The 18938-nt window shown below is 44.0% G+C and overlaps 2 protein-coding genes across 3 annotated transcripts in view; one reads left to right on the top strand and one right to left on the bottom strand.

The window, feature by feature from the left end:
• Positions 1-6640, bottom strand: part of COL4A1 (collagen type IV alpha 1 chain) — a 124257-nt gene extending 117617 nt beyond the window's left edge. Inside the window, exon 1 of the mRNA XM_027675104.1 lies at positions 6442-6640. Coding sequence (XP_027530905.1) covers positions 6442-6504 — 63 coding nt within the window. The 5' untranslated portion in view covers positions 6505-6640. The remainder of the gene's footprint in view (positions 1-6441) is intronic.
• Positions 6641-6672: 32 nt separating this feature from the next.
• Positions 6673-18938, top strand: part of COL4A2 (collagen type IV alpha 2 chain) — a 144980-nt gene continuing 132714 nt past the window's right edge. Inside the window, exons 1-3 of one of the 2 annotated variants that reach the window (XM_027675101.1) lie at positions 6673-6760; positions 7128-7231; positions 7369-7429. In XM_027675101.1, the coding sequence (XP_027530902.1) occupies positions 7188-7231; positions 7369-7429 (105 nt within the window). In that variant the 5' untranslated portion in view covers positions 6673-6760; positions 7128-7187. Of the gene's footprint in view, positions 6761-6829; positions 6857-7127; positions 7232-7368; positions 7430-18938 lie in introns of those variants that run through there. The other variant, XM_027675100.1, reaches the window with a different exon arrangement.

Raw genomic sequence — 18938 nt, 5'->3', positions numbered from 1 at the left:
CAATTTAGAAAGTTTATCCAAACTCCTCCTTCTGTAAGAGAACATGTCAGAGACAAAGGAAGATTTAGCAGTCAGTTTTTTGATCCTTTACCTGTTTATACATGTCAGAGAGTACAAACAGACTGGTTTTCTGCACTATCTACTAATATACTTTCTGAAGAATATATTTGTCTTTTTCTTTACTGCAACTCACTTCAGATTACAATGGCATTATGGTATTAATTGACATACTGACAATGTTTTAACTTGGTCTGTGTCTTACTTTCACATTGTCCAAGGCACTGCTATATAAAGGCCCTTGGAGGGCTAATGCCACATACTTTTCTGATGTATTAAATCAACAAGAATAATTACAGCCAGTCACAACCCAGAGAAGTAAAAAATTTATCTTCCCACAAGCACCATGAAATTGTAGCAGTACTTCACACCTTCAACTACTCTGTAAAGTCACAGGTTGCTCTTCAATTCAGGTCATAGCCCATACCCAAATTCTTCCCTTTGATCAAATCTTGTAAGGTGTTAAGGGCCTTTGTGTTGGGATTGTCAACGGAAATACTGGGAAGGGCACACCATGTAACTTTTAAACACTTAATGAAGTAAGTCAATTTATTCTCCTGTTAAGGTTCTTGAATCTTCCTTTGTTTAGTCTAGTTCTATAAAAAGAACAATATTCATAAGCCTATCCTAAAGATGGTTTCTGACATTTTAGAACAATCGTCTTAGTTGCCTGCAGGAGCTGTCCTACATTGCTCTACATAATCAAGGCAACTGACAGAATATACATCCAGCATAACCTCAGGCATTGTGTAACCTAAGGATATATACACCAAGCAGACAAGCTGCAACGAAACGCTGCAGTAGTCCTGCAGGCATTTGATACAAACAGAAGCAAAAACTGCTACTTGGGGTGATGGTACATGAACACAAAAAACAGCCTGTCCTTCTCTCCTGCCTCCAGCACCCTGTGCCATGATAGTGTAGAAAAGGTGGCCAGAGGGAGAGAGGAAGCTGTTAGGAAGGACAGCAGGGATAAAGACGTTCCTCTGGGAGCAAGGAGTCACCAGGCCTGACCCCTCGTCCCCAGAAGCACCCATGCATTTTGCTATATATATATATATTGAGTAAATGACTTCCACTGCTGGGGATGGAGAGGTGAACCCATGATCACCATTTCCCCAGCAAGCACTCCTCACCACAGGCTGGAAGGCCACACTCCTGCCCAAGCTCTCACGACTCTTTCTGGTGCACCCTCAGCTACCCTAGATCTCATACCCCTTACTGACATGCTCTAACAGAATGACCCACTACTGTTGCTCTAACTGGCAGAAAGGGGAGTGCTGCACTTCTGTTCTTCACCAAACCCATTTCCCATTTTTCCCTGAAGCCTTCTAGCCTGACAGGTGCTTGACTTACTGGCAATCATTTGGGTCTCCCCTTCTGGCCATATTTATGGAATTGAAATGACCATGTCTCTCTCCTGAATTAAGACTTGCCAGGGTTTGTTAAACGTGCTCTTGGTATTGACAAATCCTTGAGGACAGTCAGGGACAAGGATGTCAAATGGCCTCAGGGTACAGATGTCTCAACACCAAAGACAGTGGCAGCCCTAGACATGAATAGCTGCAGAAGGCAGTTGCCCATCTCTGCCTTACTTCACTTGGGTGTGTTTTTACTAATGAAGGGCTGCCAATTATTTAGACTCATTCTTATTACTTCTCTTCAGCCACATGCTAAAAGCCCAGGTCATTCTTTTTATTTGTTCTTGGTTTATGTGCCCTGTACATCTTCATCTCAGTAAATCACGTTTTTAATGAAAAGAGAATTGAAAATTGTTCAGATTATTTGAAAGCAATTATATTCTTTCTGCTTTTGACCTAGAATTGCATATGTCAGACTGCATCCTCAAATATGACGTAAAAACAGGAGAGGTGACACAAGGAAGGCATGAGGACAATACAACAGAGCTGCCTCTGCCTGGCTGTGTACAGGGCACAGTTCCCCAGACAGGGCTTATCCAGGGATAGGAACTTACTGGCCTCCCACCAGTGTATCCCCAGCTGCCACCACATACTCAGCTCAAATAGCACTGGTGGAATCAGCACTGCCCTTGTGGAAAAAATTATGCATGCTTTTATCACTGTTATGAAGCACCTCTCCCTATTAGCTCAACAGAGCTTGTTCTCAGCTCTGTCCCAGCATGCATTTTGGCAAGACTAAAAGTGGAAAGGGAGATGGACTGGGAACTTGGAGAGAATGCTAAGCCCACTGTGAGCAGTGGTGGCCAAGACATCTCCATTCTACTAGTGTTACATGGCACCAGCCCACTTGTGTGGAAGGCAACTCAAGCGCAGCTGGAAGATCTTTCTCCACTGCAGAAAGCACAGGGACTGGTGGTGCAGCAGCATCGACAAAGTACCAAAACCTGATACCAGGATTTCCATGGCATTGTCATCTCTCAACCAAGCAGTACTAATGTTAGGAAACAGATGTTCTCCAAAGGAAATAGCAGGCTGAAGAGTGTCAGAAATGAGAGCCCCTGCAGAGATCCATCAAAACAAGATTCTCCTGTAACTGTCTCGTGGGAGCAGTCTCTCAGCCTGACCTGGAAACATCTTAATCTACTGTCCCGTCTACCACTCTGCCCTCACTGTAATTTGAAAACAAATCTCCCGAGAAGAATGTAGAACAGTACAAAAGCCCAGATTAGCTATAACTAATATTTTAATTATAATTGGTCAACATAAAAAAATTACTAAACTTCCAATGTCACATCTGGATACATTTTATAGTGTCCCATTAAAACCAATGGGAGCTGCAACAGAGAAGCTCCCTCTTTCTGTGCTGAGGCACATGATCCTGAGAGCAGCTGCCTCAAGGCTGACTTTGCTATGTCAAATGCCTCTGTGAGAGCAGTCCTTCCAAATCTCCTTGTATGTATTTAATCACAGATAAGTCAGAGATAAAAACAATTTTTCACTCTGTCAGCCTTGACAGACTGCAGAATCACCAACAACAACAGTGCATGAGCTGCTTCTGCTACATTTGCTTGCGTTCACAGGCATGGTCTCAAGTCTCAGTTAGTTACCCTGCCCAACCGTGATGCACATATGAAGAAACATTTACTATGAGGGTGACTGAGCACTGGCACAGGTGCCTAGAGGGGTTGAACAGTCTCCATCCTTGGAGATATTGAAAACTCAGTGGGACACAGCCTTGAGCATTCTGCTGTAGCTGGCCCTTCTCTGAGCAGGGAGTTGGACTTGATCTTCAAGGTACCCACCAGCCTCAGCAATTCTGTGATGAAGGCCACAGGGAAATTCAGAAGACTGTGGCTGCACAATGCCATTAAAAAAAGATCTAGGTAATATAAGCTATTTTAGGGAAAGAAGGAAGGAAGGAAGAATCAAGCATCATTCTTTTTTTCTGGAGAAAAGTGGTTGCTCCATTCAGCCTATTGCAAAGAGTACTGCATACAACTTTGCCTATCACACAGTCCTCTGCTAACACAACTACTCTTTAAATGTAAACAGTGGGAACACGTTCATCTGAGGACAATGTGAGCACTGAGTCAGCTCTGCCAGCTCTCCAAAAGCAGAAGAGGTCCTGCCCAGGTGTATAGTGCTTCACACCACCCAGCCACAGTCATGCAGAGGTATCAGCCCGGCTCAAGAATCTCCAAAGATAAGGCCATCAACCACCACCCATATGTGGTATGGTGCAGGCCAACAGCAGCCTCCATCACCTTTTGAGTGGTTGCTAGTGACAGGCAACAATGTGGAGTTGGGGAAAATGCCAGAACTGAATTGACTGAAAGGCCACCCATGTACAGCGGAAAGTTTACCTAAGGCAACAAAACTGCAAGGAGGTCAACTTCCACAGCATACCTGTGTTTCCTGGTGGCACTGCTAAAGAACTGTAAATCCACGGTCAGCTTAACACATAAAGAACAGTCAACTATGGGAATAGCTTCATAATATAATTAACAGCTCCAGGTTACATTTTAAGGAAACTTGATTTTAATAAAACAATGTATCCAGCACATACAGGACACTTCTAGAACAGAGCCTCATCAGAGTTGCTCCAGAAGACTTGAAATTGTATAATTTATATTAAAGTTTGTTTCTTCTTTTAATAAGCACCTCTTACCTACCTATAGTTTTCTGTCTTTGATTGACAGCCATGGTTTACTCAATGACTTCACTTTACAGCATAAGATGGGAATGTATCTCACAAATAGGTATTTATACCTCTAGAAGCACCAAATTCAGAACTCAAATGTGAATCACTTACTTCAAAATATTCTAATTAATTAAAATTAATTATAACCTGAAAGGAATACAGTTTAATCAGCTTAATGCCAAGTGATGACAGGTGAATCTTCTAAGAGGTTCACTACTGAGCGATTTACTGCAACAACAGTAAGCTTGATATTATCAGCCTAGGAGCAACAGATAAGACATCAAAAGTTCAGTGTATCACTCACTTCAGCTGATTCAAGGCATATATACTATCCCCACAGCCACAAAGAGGTACAAAAACTCATTATAGAACTTAAATTTCATCTGAAACTGCAGAAAAGCTTAAAATAACCTGTGAGAAATTGAAATGTTCATGGTTAATGATTCACACAATCAGCCATTTGCAAAAACAGGAGGGTGCTTTGCTAATGATGCGCCATGTAACCATACAGATGCAGAGGGCACACCCACCACCAGAGCCACAAGTTGGGTTTTGAGCCAGGTAAAGGAAGAGGCAAATAAGAAGCAGATCCTGTGAGGTGGGATAATGCTTTTTATCATGCCAATGTCCTCCCTCATACAACTGGCTCAGGTATGAAAACTCCCCTCCACAGAAGTATTGGGACATTCACATGTAGGCCTGAAGGTATTCCTCCTTTTTCATGGGACATAACTGGTTCAACTACACTTAACTGAGAGGCAGCTGCCACGTCTTAGGTGTCATAAACCATCAAAGACCCCCAGAGTGCCCCGAGACTGATTTCTGAGGTCTTCCACCAGAGGACTGCGTATGATCTACAGTGTTGTATCAGACAGTATACCCCCAGTACACCCTGGGAGTGGGTGTACGTGGGCATTCCCATGTAAACTTGAACATATTGAACCCATTGAACTTCATGTTTTGTCAGCTTTCCCCATACCCGAAGGACCATGACTGCAACTATCACTCCAACCAACAGACATCAAAACTGTAACAATCAAGTCTCACTGCTGGATCCATGGGTGGTGATATCGTTCCTCTCCACTGTCTACTCTTATCCTTTCTCTCTCTTTCTTTATTTCTTGTTCTTATATATTTTGTTAAGTGATATCTTTATACTTTTATATTGTTATACTACTATAGATAATAATAACCACATAACCAAAATGGCTACATACCTCCTTTCCATTGCAACCAAATTGTTCTGAAATAAGCCTGCCATATATATATATATAATCAACGATCATTTAGTGTCATTTCACTCTAATCTGCCCCAAGGGATCTATTATTAACAAGGATCTCAGTTACCTTGCCTTTAGGGGCAGGTTGCAACATAATCATTAAAATTATTAAAATGTTAATACAAGATCTTACATTTATAGAAGGAAGCATGACAAAAATCCACATGCCTATGCCTAATAACAAGTTTTCTGCACCCCTGAATTTCACTAATACAGTATCAACTTAACCATATGCAAGAAAACAAGGAGACAGAAAAAGATGACCTATTTAAAATTATTATGTCAACTGCCCTTCACCTAGAGGTATAGACGAAACTGCCAAAATACTTCAGGAGCTCCAGGAAAGAGAGTCCTTAAAATTTAAGGACAGCAAATAGCTATTATCTCAGTGATAAAATTAGCTCCCTTAGCAAAACTTTCAGACTACTTGCATGCTTTCGATTTTACAAGTCTGTGCCACAATCTGGCTCCATCGGGAAAGGTGCCAAAACTCAGCTTTAACTATTAACATTAGGATCCTTCCTGGTCTCCAGCCTGCTGCCCATCGCGAGGGTCAAAGGCAGCGCGCACCGCACTTTGAATCAAAGCGACCAACACTGATTTTTATTATCACTTCCTTTTTTTTTTCTACCGTGGAAACACAACTCGCTACTTTTAAGTCCCGTGTGGGTGCGTGCTTTTATACTCCGTCCCCAGCCAGCGGCGCTCTGTGCCGAGCCGTGGTAGAGGGAGAGCGCGGCGGGGCCCGTCCCAGCCCGGACCCCGCCGCCAGCCCCTCGCGGTGCCGCCCGTTCCGCTCCGCGCCCGCGGAGGGGCAGCGGCGGGGCAGCCGGGCATCCCCGCACAGCCCACCTGGCTGCTCCGCCTTTCTGAGAGCGAGGGCCCCGCGCCGCCGCCCGTCCCTTCCCCGCGCCTCCTCGTGAGAGGGTCCCGCGTGGGCACCCGGTGGCGCAGCCCGAGGGAGTCGCCCCCGCGTACTCACCGCGGCGGAGACGGCGCTGAGCTCGGCGCTCAGGAGCAGCCCGAAGCCCAGCCAGAGCCGCATGCTGCCGCGCACCGCTGCGCGCCGTCGGTCCCTGGGCGGCGGGGCGCCGGCGGCTCACAGTGGGGCTCCGCGGGGCCGGCCCCACATGCGCGCCTCTCCCCTCCGTCGCGTCCGCGCAGCCTGCAATGCCTCGGGGGCGAAGGACTCGCCGTAAACGATGGGCGGTGGCAGCCCCCTCTCCTCCCCCGGGCGGGGACCTCGCCCGCTCCTGTTCCCCGCTGTCCGCAGTTCCTCCTCCTCCTCCTCCCCTCCGCGGGTGGCTGGCGGGCCGGGGGGGCGCGGGCGGAGGGGGGAGGCGCCGCTTGCTCGGCGCACACGGCCGCGGCCGCCGGGAGGGCTCGGCAGCGCAGCGGTGCGGAGCGGGCGCGGGGCCGGGCGGCGGGAGGGGCGGGGAAGGGCCGGGGGCGCTGGCTCTGCTTCTGCCTGGCCCGTCGGGGTCCGCGCCCCTGCGGGGGGCTGCGCGGCGCGGGGAGCGGCGCAACAGTCCGCTCTCCCCCGGATCGGAGCGGCCCGGCCCGGCCCGGGCGGAGGGGCCGCTCCCTGCCCTGGCAGCGGCGGCGCTGAACCCGGAGACCTCCGGCGGGGGGAGCGGCGTTACAATCGGGCTCTTCTCTGCCTTGTAGGGGCGACCGTCCGGCGGGAGGGAGCCCTGAGCCGAGCCCCCGGCAAGGGAAGGAGCGAAAATGGACATCTCGCAGCTTCCCAGTGCACGTATTTTCCTTTGTCAGTAAGTAATTCCGCTCGGCAGGCTTTTGGAAATAACTTTTTTAAAGTCGTATTGTCACCTTTAACTGTAGAGCGTTATCACGTGCTTGTTTTCTGCTAGCTTAAAACAATGTTGTCCTTATTCACCTTTCCCTGCAGGGATATGGGGCTTCTGCTGATCCTGATGGAAGTCGTGCTGTCAACCGTCAGAGTGGATGCAGTAAGTGAAAGGTCTTATGGCTTTTACTGAGAAGAGAGAAGGAGAAAGCAGTTTCCTTGGTACCAGAAAGTGAGGAACTGCCTTTTCCTTTGCCAGATGGCTTATCTATCATTCTGTTAAAAGAAACAACTAACAAATAATCTTTGCAAGCCTTACAGATTGCTGCCTTTAACAAAATGATGTTTAACAGAGAAGCATAAGGCTTCAAGTGTCAGGTTGTTTGAAGTAGTCAATTGTTAATTTTGCTCAGACTGGGTAATTTGTTAAAGCAATAATGAAACAAACAGCAACTTCTTCATTTTTTAAGAAAAGCACCACAAATGCAGGGCAGTAGATACCAAAGAGTACCTTGGAAAAGTTAACCTGCAGAAGAAAAGTCTCAGTTAAGTACAGACCTCATCTGAGGACTGTGAAGCTTATTTTTACAAATCAGAGGCATGTTTATAAATAAACTGTTGTCTAAATGAAACTGCTAAATCCTAAAGTAGGTTTTAAGTGCTATATAGGTGGTTGTAGCTATCCACCTGAAGTGTTGATATAAGCAGAAGTTATTAAACTCTTGCATCATTGTCACATGGATGTGAAAGAAGTGAGAGAAAACATATATGGAAGTGCAACATTTTCCTTTTACAAAGGTTGATGAATTTCATGGAAAGATTGTCATTAATGCAAGTAGGCTTTGGATCAGGCCTAAATAGAGCAGACTAACATTGGTAAGGCTTGGCTTGTGGCTGCATTCACTGGTCAGCCACAAAGTGTGGGTGAGGCTCTGTGGTCATGTATAAGTGGGACCTTGATTACATTTTTTTCAAAAGCTATCCTACTTACATTTTAATCCTACTGTTTGCAACTTTATGACTTTACACTCGTTATAGATATCCAATGTGGTTACATCTTTGTGGTGAGATGGCATACTGTATTAAGGAATAGGAAACAGTAGGACTTTTGCAGCAGGTGTTGTGACACATGATAATCCTGCACTCCAGCTGCAGTTGGCATGTAGAGCTTGCCAGTCAGTCTGTGTGGATGGTTGGTCTTTCCACAACATGTCTGAGCAAGAGCTGTCAGGCTAGGGACCCACAGCCCTTTAGGAAGGAACAGGAATGAGGACCTCAAGTGTCATGTGCTACTTGTCTTTGCCACATTTAGATACAAACATTGTTCTGCTGCGTAGCGCTGAATGAATGATAAAATTACCACGTGCTATTGAAACCAGAGCAGGCTGGTGATACTGCAAATGTTTTATATCAGTAATGATATCACTGGGATTAGTTGACATGAAACAGTGGCATTTGTGGTATGACCCTCCTTTTTATGAAGTTGTGCTAGAATGTGCGTAGCATGATACCTGAGTTTTAGCTATAGCATGAACTAATTAATTCTCCTTCAAGTTCTTATTGTAGACTGCAGTCTGTGGTGGTAAAATAGAGATATATTGAAGAGGTGTTTGAGATACCTCAGTTAGTGGATGCAGTCCGGTCATGGCTGCTTGGATCTTCACATTCTGGTTTTCCCAGAGAATCTTGGAAGAGTAAATTGACCTGCTTGAAGGCCTAATTTCCCAAAAGTAACTATTCCTAAGGTTGTGGCTGCGTAGGAGATGAAACACCACAGTGAACGTGAAGGGGGAAGTTTGGTCATGTTTCCATGAAAAATTGAGCTGCACTGCCACCAAGTATTTATCCTATTTTCTACCCATATGCTGCTCCCTTCCCTTGGGCAGCCCAGGTAGTAGTCGTGAGGTGAACTGAATTGGAAAATTCCTTGTTTAAACTAATCAGGACCCCAAAGGAGAAAAGGAGTGAGAGCTAACTTTATCCCGGATCAGATCACCACTTGTATTCATAGAAAATTGGGCTGGCATGGGACTGGGAGCAGGCAGCTGGGTGTGGGAGGAGGGTTGGGCTTGCTCCTTACAGTGACAGCTCTGGTCAAATGTGTTTGCAAAATAACAAAGTAGGTGTCTATGCGAAGCAGCAGCACCCAAGTAATTGCAGGTGGGTTGCTGGCAGTCATATTCTTTATGTTGTAATCCTGTTTGCCACACTGAATCTTCTCCTATTTGTTACACAGATTAACGTGCTAATGTTATGAAGTGTTTTATTAGCTTGGATTAAAAAAACCTGCTATGAATTATTCGAGTCTGTGAGACCAGGTCTTAAAAGTCACAGTTCCACCTGTAAAGAGAGAAGCAGAGCTCCTGGGTTTGACAGCCATATATATGTGAATGACTTGAAGCTGCTGGAGACAAGTGCTGTAGAATGCGTAAAATTGCACATAGGAAGAAACTGGAATGAGATTAAGGAGGAAGCCAGGAAGGAGGGAGAGAGAAAGAGTGGAATTCAGAGAGTTTGACTGAACGTCTTGCCTGGCAGGCTGCTGCTAGCTGTTAGGGAGACGGATGTTTCTCACCAGAAAAACAAATGGGAGGAAGAAAAAGAAGGAGGATGTTTAAGATATCTGAGAACTGGGAGAGAAAATGATGTCTCTGGCAAGAGGAGAGGATGCTGGTTGCAGGCTTGAAGAACTAAGGAAGAGAAGTCCCTGAAGGGAAATGCTAGGACAGACAGCCAAATGGAGCAGATCAGGCCCCAGTTATGTTTAGCACTCTTTGGCATATGCTGGGTAGTGATGTTAAAGACCTCAAATAACTTTGGAACTGCCCTGAATTGTAGATTTGAGAATTCACATGACTTAAATAAAAGTAAGTAGTATTAACCACCTGAAGTTCAACCAGGTTTGCAGATTTCTTCTCCCTTTCTGTCCCTGCAAATACATTTAATCCAAAATATAATTCTTCTATTTTTTCTCTTCAGAGAGAATATATCTTCTGCTAATGCTGATTTTTTTTTCTTTCGTCTTTCCCAAAGCACACTTTTTCCCAAGTAGTTTTGTAAGATTTGATTACTTTATTGGTGCCCCTTTAGTATATTTTTTTAAACTACCTCTAACAAAAATTACTTTTTTTCCAAGTTATATTCTGGTGGGAGCACTAGAATTCCAGAAAAAGGAGGAAATAACTGTTGGATCAAAGAAAGAAAATTGAGAGAGAATAAGTTTGAATAACATTTGCAAAAATAACTGCAAATAACAGATGACAATTGTCATTTTAAAAGGAGAACTAATATAAATATATAGAAAGAAAACAGAGTTGAAGTAATTCATGAGATATAATTCACTTCTGTGAGATTGTAAGGGGATATATCAAGTGGGAGAAGCAATAATCCTTAAAAAGAGAGAGTAAAACCATCAGCAGTGTATTTCTCCTATTGATTTCATAATGAAATTAGATTGCTGACATGGGTGCCTAAGTTATTGCTCACAGTTAAATGTGTCAGTGCTCTGTGGCTGTCTGACATCCAGGTTTTCCCAGATGTGTCCTGTTTTATTCCATCTGGAAACTTTTGTCTGGTTGAAACAGGAGGACTTTTTATATTAACCCAGGATTTCCAGGCTGAAAGAAGCCAGGGTGGAGTAATCGCTCAGCCCATCCTGCTCAGCATGTCCACTGTAAATGTACACACTGGGATTACAGTGTGAAAAATGTGATAGGGCAGGCATACTGCCCCAGTGATCTGGGAATGAGGCATCAGTCTGATGTATTGATTTCTTCTGCCACATTATTTAGTGCATGCAAAGCAAATCCATCTCTTCCTGGAAATACCAGGCTCTGTGTGCTGCTACCAGCACCTGTGTGGTGCTTCAAAAATAGCTTTGACTAGGAGATCCCCCAAAAAGAAACACTGCAGTCCTATTTTAGAACAACTTCATTTGAGGTATTTCCACACTGGCAGAAATGGCTTATCTATGTCTGTTTAAATAAGCATAGAGTTGGGCTTATATTTGAGTAAGAGTGGTGTTCCACGAGAAAATCAGGCAGAATAATGATACCTTGAAAAAAACTTCAACATTTTGGGGAGCCTCCCAAGCATATCTGATTGCTTTATTCAAAATTTCTTTGAACCCTGAAAGAATTATTGGATAGTTCAGAAAGGACTCTTTTTGTATTCAGTTACGGAGCTGTCAAGAAGGAGCAGCTCTCTTAAAGAACTATGAGAAATCCTGAATGAAGGAGATGGCATCCAGATAGCTACATAAGGCAAAGTCCCTCATTTTCACCAATACCAACAGCCATGCCTTGATCTGGCAGTGGTGTTTCAGTGATGAGGGTCACAGTGTGTATCATATTGTGTATGGGCATCAGAATGGCTGCCCAAATGGGAATTTGTTTTTTTCTTTTATAAGATCCATGATTTGTCCCATCAGCATCATGTGATGCCAGGGAGACAAACACATTCACTGCTAGTACTGCATACATGGAAATGTAATCATGTTTGATAGCTTTAAATTCCTTATTTTTGTTCCTTCCTTTTTTATGTGCTGTCTGCTCCACTCACCCGTAGGAGAGTTCCCTTAAATGTCTCTTTCCATTGTTATTCCTCAAATTCTTCCTTGAAATTCTTTTTTTGCTGTCGTGTCTATGAAACTGATAGAATTCTAATTTCTTATTAATTAATCATTCTTCCTGGGAAGATATCTTTAAGAGCCATTTCTGCTTTGTCTCTGTGGACTAAATTAGAGAGTCTGATCTTTGTATACAGTCATATCCTAACACTGATTCACATTATTCATTTAAGGACTAAAAATATGTTACACCAAAAGCAATATATTGTGTCTCCCTGGAGTTAGTGATGGAGAGGAGGAGGTTCTTGCACAGGTCTATGTTTTTTAATCTCTCAGTGCAAAGCCACACATAGATTCTTTACTCACTTTTTCTTGTGAATAGAAGTATGCTCAATGAATATCTACTATAATATATTCAAGTTAATTCTATTTTTTTGAGGTATTAAATAGCATATCGTATAGTCATGCTGCATTTGGTAGAAGAAGAGACAAGAGTTCTGTCAGCCTCCCACATTTCTCAGAGTTAAAATGTTGATACTGAGAGACAAGAACCCTGACAAGGTAAACTATCATGTAATAAAATGATCTTGTTATTTTAGTCATCTTATCCTGAAAGTAGCTGAAGCCGTTTTAGAAATTCAGTATTGCTTCTCCTTGAGCTTCTAAAGTAGGACATCTGGATTTTATTGTGTAGTTATTGCACCACAGGAAGTCTTTAAGCATTATGATACTAAACCTACCATGTATTTTTTAAATTTGCCCAAAAAGTATTTATAATCCAATCATATTTGCCCTACCCCAAATGTAAAGCTGCATTGTGGCTTATTCAGTTATACTATAAGCAAACACATTTGTTATAAATGTTTTAATTCAGTAGTTCAGAGCACAGTTTATTTTAGAGGATCTTTTTTCTTTTTGCAGTATGAATTTCTTGTTTGAGACCAGACTATTCTTTATTAGTTCTTTGCTTTTGTTTTTCCAAGCCAAAAATTGGTCAAGAAGTGGAACATTCTTTGTACCGTATTATACTGATTGAAGATCTTGGGAGAGTTCGATGCTAATTTAGTAGCTTACAGTTATGATATCTTTGCTTGCTGAAGAAGGCAGCTTATCTTCTCATGCTTTGCTTTATTTGCAGTACCTCATTTTCTCCCAAGGAGTAAAAAGCACAGTGAAAGTTGCAGTATTTCTGATGTTTATCAACAGTTATTTTCTTTAAAATGGCAGCAGCTAGGTGACAGCAGCCATTGACTCAGCTCACAGTGAAAGTATGTGATCTTTATCATGCAAACATTTGAGTGACCAAGCACCGACGTTGTTGGTTTTCATGTACCCTTTTTTGTCCATTTGGAAGCTGAAGGTGCTGATGTGAATTATGAGGGCAAGGGTAGCTCCTTGTTTTCAGACCCTAGAAACAATGCATAGCAAGGGGAAAGCTCTCGCAGAGAAGTTCATGAGCAAACTTACATGTGTGATTCATTTGCCCTACTTCAGCAGAATCATGTTTTTATTGCAGTTTCCCCTCTTTGACAAGTCTCAGTATTTGACCAGGCTGCTGCATCTTCTGAACATGCCTGGTTTTGTGCTATCTTTCAGTTTCTGCCTTTGCTTTCGTACTTGCCGGGAATGAACGGTGATGTGGATGTGGCTTACCCAGTGGCAGCATGGGCTGCTGCTCCATGTGAGCAGGGGAGCTGAGAGGCAGGAGGCAGAGGCCAGGGTGGGGAGGTGGGCAGGACCCTGGCCCTCCAGTGGGTCAGGGTCCTCCAGGCGGTCACCATGGTCAGAGACAGCCCTGGAGGGCAGAGCGGGGCGTGGGGGGGGAGCTGTGGCACAGGCATGGCTGACCACAGCTCAGGCCAACACCAAGGCCCAGCGTTCAGCCCGAGCTCATAAGCTGCTGACTAGCCAAGGGGGAAGCCCCACTTCTCACAGCCCTTTTCCCACACAGCTCATTTCACACCCCTCTGGGAGCACAGCTGCACCAGGAGCTGGCCCTGCGCCCGGTGGCCAGACCTGGGGCTCCCCTGGGGTGGGTTGGGGGAGCAGGCCTGATGCAGAGGCAGCCAGCAGGTCCCAGTGCAGCCCAGCTGGCTGTGGAGAGACCGGGGAGCTGGAAAAGCAGATGTGTAAGTTTAAAATTCAGTGGCAATTTTAGGGAAATTACCATGTTTTAGGAGGGTCAGGACAGAATTTCAAAATTGACCAGAGCCTTCTGTGTAAATTGAAAGGGCAGCACTATTTGGCATCTCTCTCCTAGCAGAGTTTCTTAAAAAGGGACTTTTTGTTAAGAAAACCCCCTGATGTTCAGCACAAATTTACTAACAAGTTCTATTTTTATTTTAGACACAGGAGATCAGAAGAACATTTAGATCGTATCAGTTACCAAGGATGCACGCTTACTGGGATATTTCAGGCATCCTATTTATTTGTAAATGATCCCAACCTTTATTTTGAAGTAACTTTCTGAAGTTAGCAAGTGAAGATCATTCAGAGAAATAGGGCTTGGCTTATTTTTGGCAGGTCTTAGCTGCAGATCCTACCCACACCTCTTCTCAGCATTGGTTGATAGAGCCAAGTGATAGATATATTTTTTCTTTATACTTCACCAGGCTTTTAATGGTTCTTTGCTGGCCAAAATTACTTGCCTGTATAATCAGGCTGTATATAAAAAAGCGAAAATTGGGCAAAGTGGAGTATTTTGGATACAGTGAAGTATTTTGTCCTATTCTGTTTTGTTTTGTTTTTCTTGTTTTTTGTTTGTGTCATTACTGAACAACTGCCTGCCTCAGGTTTAAGTCATGTCCCAAAGCACAACTCTGAGCTTGTGAATTTTTACATCTGATGGAGCTCCTGGAGCTTGCATACCACCCATTGGTGCCTGAGCAGGGTGGCTGCCCTTCTGCCCATCCTCTGGAGGCTGCAGCTCCTGGCTTGGCAGGAAGCTGACCTCTTTGCCGCATATTTCAGGCTTGGAAACAAACCTGCTGTTCATCAGGGTAAAAAGAAAAGAAAAAGGAAAACGAAGAAAAAAAGGCATCTGTACAAATTGACGGTTCGCTGCCTGTACCGTATGAGTCTCCGTTCTCAGGTCCTGCCCATGCTTGCTGCTCCTTGCAGCTCTGGGGAGCAGAATCAGCTCTTAAGGTAGGGACAGGAAACTGGGAAAGCTTTGCAGGCTTTCCCTGTCACAGTCGCACGTGTCTTGCTCTCGGCACAGCGTTGGCTCCTGCTGCTCTGGCTGTGAGATCCCCAGGCATGCTACAAAGAGATGAGGAAAGGCATTTTTGTGTTCGAGCTCCAGCCTTGCTGACCCCGTGTAACTGATGTTCAGACACCTGGTCTGAGTCTCACAGCATCCCCAACAGATGTACAGAGACCCCAGAGAGCAACTCCAGGAGGAGTGGAGCTGCTCACCAGGGCTGCCGGCGTGTCCTGGGCTGAGCCGCGGCAAAGGGAGTGGGCAGAAAGGAATGCCGCTCCCTCGCAGGGCTGGGAATAGCCGCTGGGGCCACAGAGCATGGGAAGCCTGCATATCTCCCCAAGCCAGCAGTCAGAGAAACAGTCTGCTGGAAACAGCCCAAGCGTCTCTGCATGAAACTTAGAAAATCTTAGGTCACACTAGCTGGAAGAAGGAAGTGAATGGGGAAATATAAGCATTTTCCTTGCTGTGTAGGGCTAAGGCCAGGTTTTTGCCAGGTGCTTTGCAGGTTTGTGGTAAGAATAAGTGTGAAAGAGTAAGTGCAAAGTTGCCCAAATCTTCTGTCCTCTGTATGTGCCCAAGAGGTAGCCAGCACATCTGTTATGTCTTAACTTGCGAAAACCCACAGGCTACTTCCTCTCTGGCTGTGTCCCTTATAGTAAACCACAGAGTCCCAGGTGTATTCTCTGCCTTGTGGTCAATTGGCACAGTTTGTCCATGTCCGTAATGGTAACAGCCTCCTTAATTTCCAAAACAGGATGGCTCCTTAGAGACTGCCTGTGTTCCTTGCATTATGTTGACTCCTGCACCATGGCCAAAACTGTCTGTGAAAGCAGAGCAAGTGAAAACTTCCTAGCCCAAACAACAGGCATTCATGAGACGTTTCTGACAACAAAATGGTATGGATGGTCAAGCTGCGGGGCACAGGGCTGCTTAATACATTAATATAGACATGGAGCATATGTGCTTCAGGCTGTGACATTGGCTGGCTGGAAATCGGGGGGCCCACTCCCATTTCTCACATGCATCAGTGTATTGGGTGGTTTTACCTGAGTAAGGATGGAATAAAAGAACTGAGCAACGCTGTCACTCATTTGAATAGGAAATTTGTGCCAAAGAAGACCAAAACCCCTCCTGATGGTTTTGTTTTAAGTTTTATGTGATGATTCATGGCATTAGCATGCCCTATTTGTTGGTATATACATCATGTCAGTAAAATAAGAGACAAAAATAAGCATGTAAGTAGGTGTAAATGGCAACAGGTCACAAATCAAATTGCAAAAACTATTTACTAGTGCTGTTTACTACATGCCTCAGTGTTAGGAAAAGTAGTCCTTCCCAAAGAAAGGACAGTGACTAGAGTATGTAGACATTGGCTTATGGTGGTAGCTTATATTGAGCAACACCTCAACTGTACTTTGATCTGCCCTTGGAGAGTGTCAACACTGCAGTCAGTGCATCTTCTTCAATTGCCCCACTCTCCAGAGAGATTTTCCATCTACATGGAATGGTCAGATGAGGGGAATGGCAAAAATATGCTCTTTTACCTTATAGTTTTAGGATAAAGTCAAGGATAGGTGAGTAATAGAAGGCAGTAATGGAAGGTAGGGGGGTTTAATTGTCCTCATTTAATGCAAACTGGAGTTTATCAGTTTTCAGTCACACAATGCCAGCTTCCAGTCTAGATTTCTTTCTTTTCTATTCCAGTCCTTTCCTATGGCAAGAGTTTTTATTTCTTTGGTGAATCACAGCCTTGCTGCCTTATCTATTAGGCTATTAATACTGCCTTAAAAAAAAACATGTCTACCACAAAATTGTCTGCTTAGCTTTTGCCTCAGTCTTAGAGAAGAAGGAGAGGACATTTTGGGATTCCATCCTTTCAGTGACCCAGGTACTAAAGGGGTCAGTACCGCTTTCTTCTGAGTAAATAGACTTAGACTCAAAGAGAGTGAAATATGGTACTATTTCCACACATCAAAGCATCTATACCTGAATCTCTTTCAAGGAATGATTATTTAAATAAACTTATATGGCTGATGGACTGGGAAAAACCCAGAGAAACTATTTTCTCTTTAACATTGATTTCCTTTTGTGAATTTATGCCATCAAATTGAGATCCAAATATGTTATGCCATCCATCCAATGCATGCACTGCTAACATTTATCTGATTGTTTTTCTGTGTAAGAGGGGAAACTTTAAACTCTTCTTGTTGTTACTTGTTCATCATAACTGTTTTTGTGTCTTCAAGGGGATAAGATAGTAACCATTCCTTAAGAAAATGTTACCTCTGCTTTCACAACACTAATCTCTTGTGTGAGGTTTGTGTTGTCCCTTAGGGACACAGTATCACATAGAGTCACCAGTGAGTAGATGGGTGATTATTAAGGTAGCTTCAGGCTGGTTCATAAATCATAATGAAGATTGGGACTGTAGTCTTGAATTTGTCTGAGTAAGGAATCCTGTGAGCCCTACAGCAACATGCTTGCGTGATCCTGTGCTACTTCATGCTTTGAACCAACTGGTCTGTTGTTTTTTTTCCCAAGGAAAAACATACGGCAGTTACTATGACCAAATCATGGGCAGCCAGAAGCATCATACTGGCATGTTGGGAGCTCTTTGTGTATAGAATCCAGTTGCCATGAGGTGGACTCCAGTATTGTCAGCTGCTTTACTGGAACTATACCATCTCAAATAAGGGATGATGTAATTTTTGCTACTTCTTCAAGGTATTTAATTTTCATTCAGCGTCATTTCCATGTTAGTCATGTATCATTCCCTGTCATCCACAAAGCCAGTAACATGTGTAAACAAGGAGAGAGGAACTGAAGTACAGTCATCATGCGTTATGAATGAGAGGTAGACCGAGATCCGCCCTGGACACGTGTTCTTAGCCTCGAGGCTACAAATGTTTCATTAGGCTTTAAAAAAAATGTTCCATTAAGACAAGGACACCTAACTTCATAAAATAGCATGATTAATTTGGGGAGATTAAAGCTCATCCTTCTCAGGAGATAAAGGGATATGAAAATGCACTTGCCAAGTAGTTTCAGTACTTACCCTGCAGACATAGTTTGTAGAGAAATTACAGTGCTGCATGCAGGTAATGGGCAACCCCATAGTAATCCATTCGTCCATGCTAAAATGTCAACTCTCCAAGCCCATTTATGTACATACAGAAAAAAAACAGGATTTTTTTCTTTAAAGAGTGACTGTCATCTCAAGATCCCTTGCTATTTGGAGCTCTCCCGTAAATAAGAAGTTACTGTTTTCTTTGAGCAAAGTTCTGCTCTTCAGTAGCTGAGAAGCAAGGTCTGGGACCATTCTATTGTCTTTTTGTGGTCAGATTGACCTGAAGTTTTACAAGTATTCAGGCCATGTTGCTGAGAACGCAGCTGCGTTGGGCAGGACACGTCTTGAGGATGAAGGACCACTGCCTCCCTGAGATCGTGCTCTTTGGTGAATGTGCCGCTGGCTGCTGCAGAAGAGGAACCCTGAAGAGGAGATACAAGGACTCCCTGAAACAATGTCTCAGCCTTGGTCATATCGATCATCATCATTGGTCTACTCTGGCCTCCAATCGGGAGGTCTGGAGACACACCATCTATAACACTGCTGCTTCTTTTGAGAACGCACGCAGGATCACTCTTGAGGAGAAAAGACAACGCAGAAAGAACTGTGTCTTGTCGATACCACCTAAGGAGTCTTTCTGCTGTGCCTTTTGCAACCGGGCTTATCTATCTCGCTCTGGGCTTTTTAGCCACCAACGCACTTGTAGCAAATGTGGGTAGAGTCCTTCCCAAATCTTCGTTCGCAAAGCCTAGCCATGATGACCTGAAGTTGTTTGAACTGCAGAAATTTTGCTGTTTAATCTCAGAATTTCTACTGTATCTTCCTACTTCCAA

Source organism: Neopelma chrysocephalum, unplaced genomic scaffold (genome assembly GCF_003984885.1).
Source record: "Neopelma chrysocephalum unplaced genomic scaffold, ASM398488v2 Primary Assembly neopelma1_25, whole genome shotgun sequence".
In the NCBI taxonomy this organism is placed as follows: Eukaryota; Metazoa; Chordata; class Aves; order Passeriformes; family Pipridae; genus Neopelma; species Neopelma chrysocephalum.
Note: the sequence above shows the minus strand (reverse complement) of the source record. Positions and strands in the feature narration are given on the sequence as shown.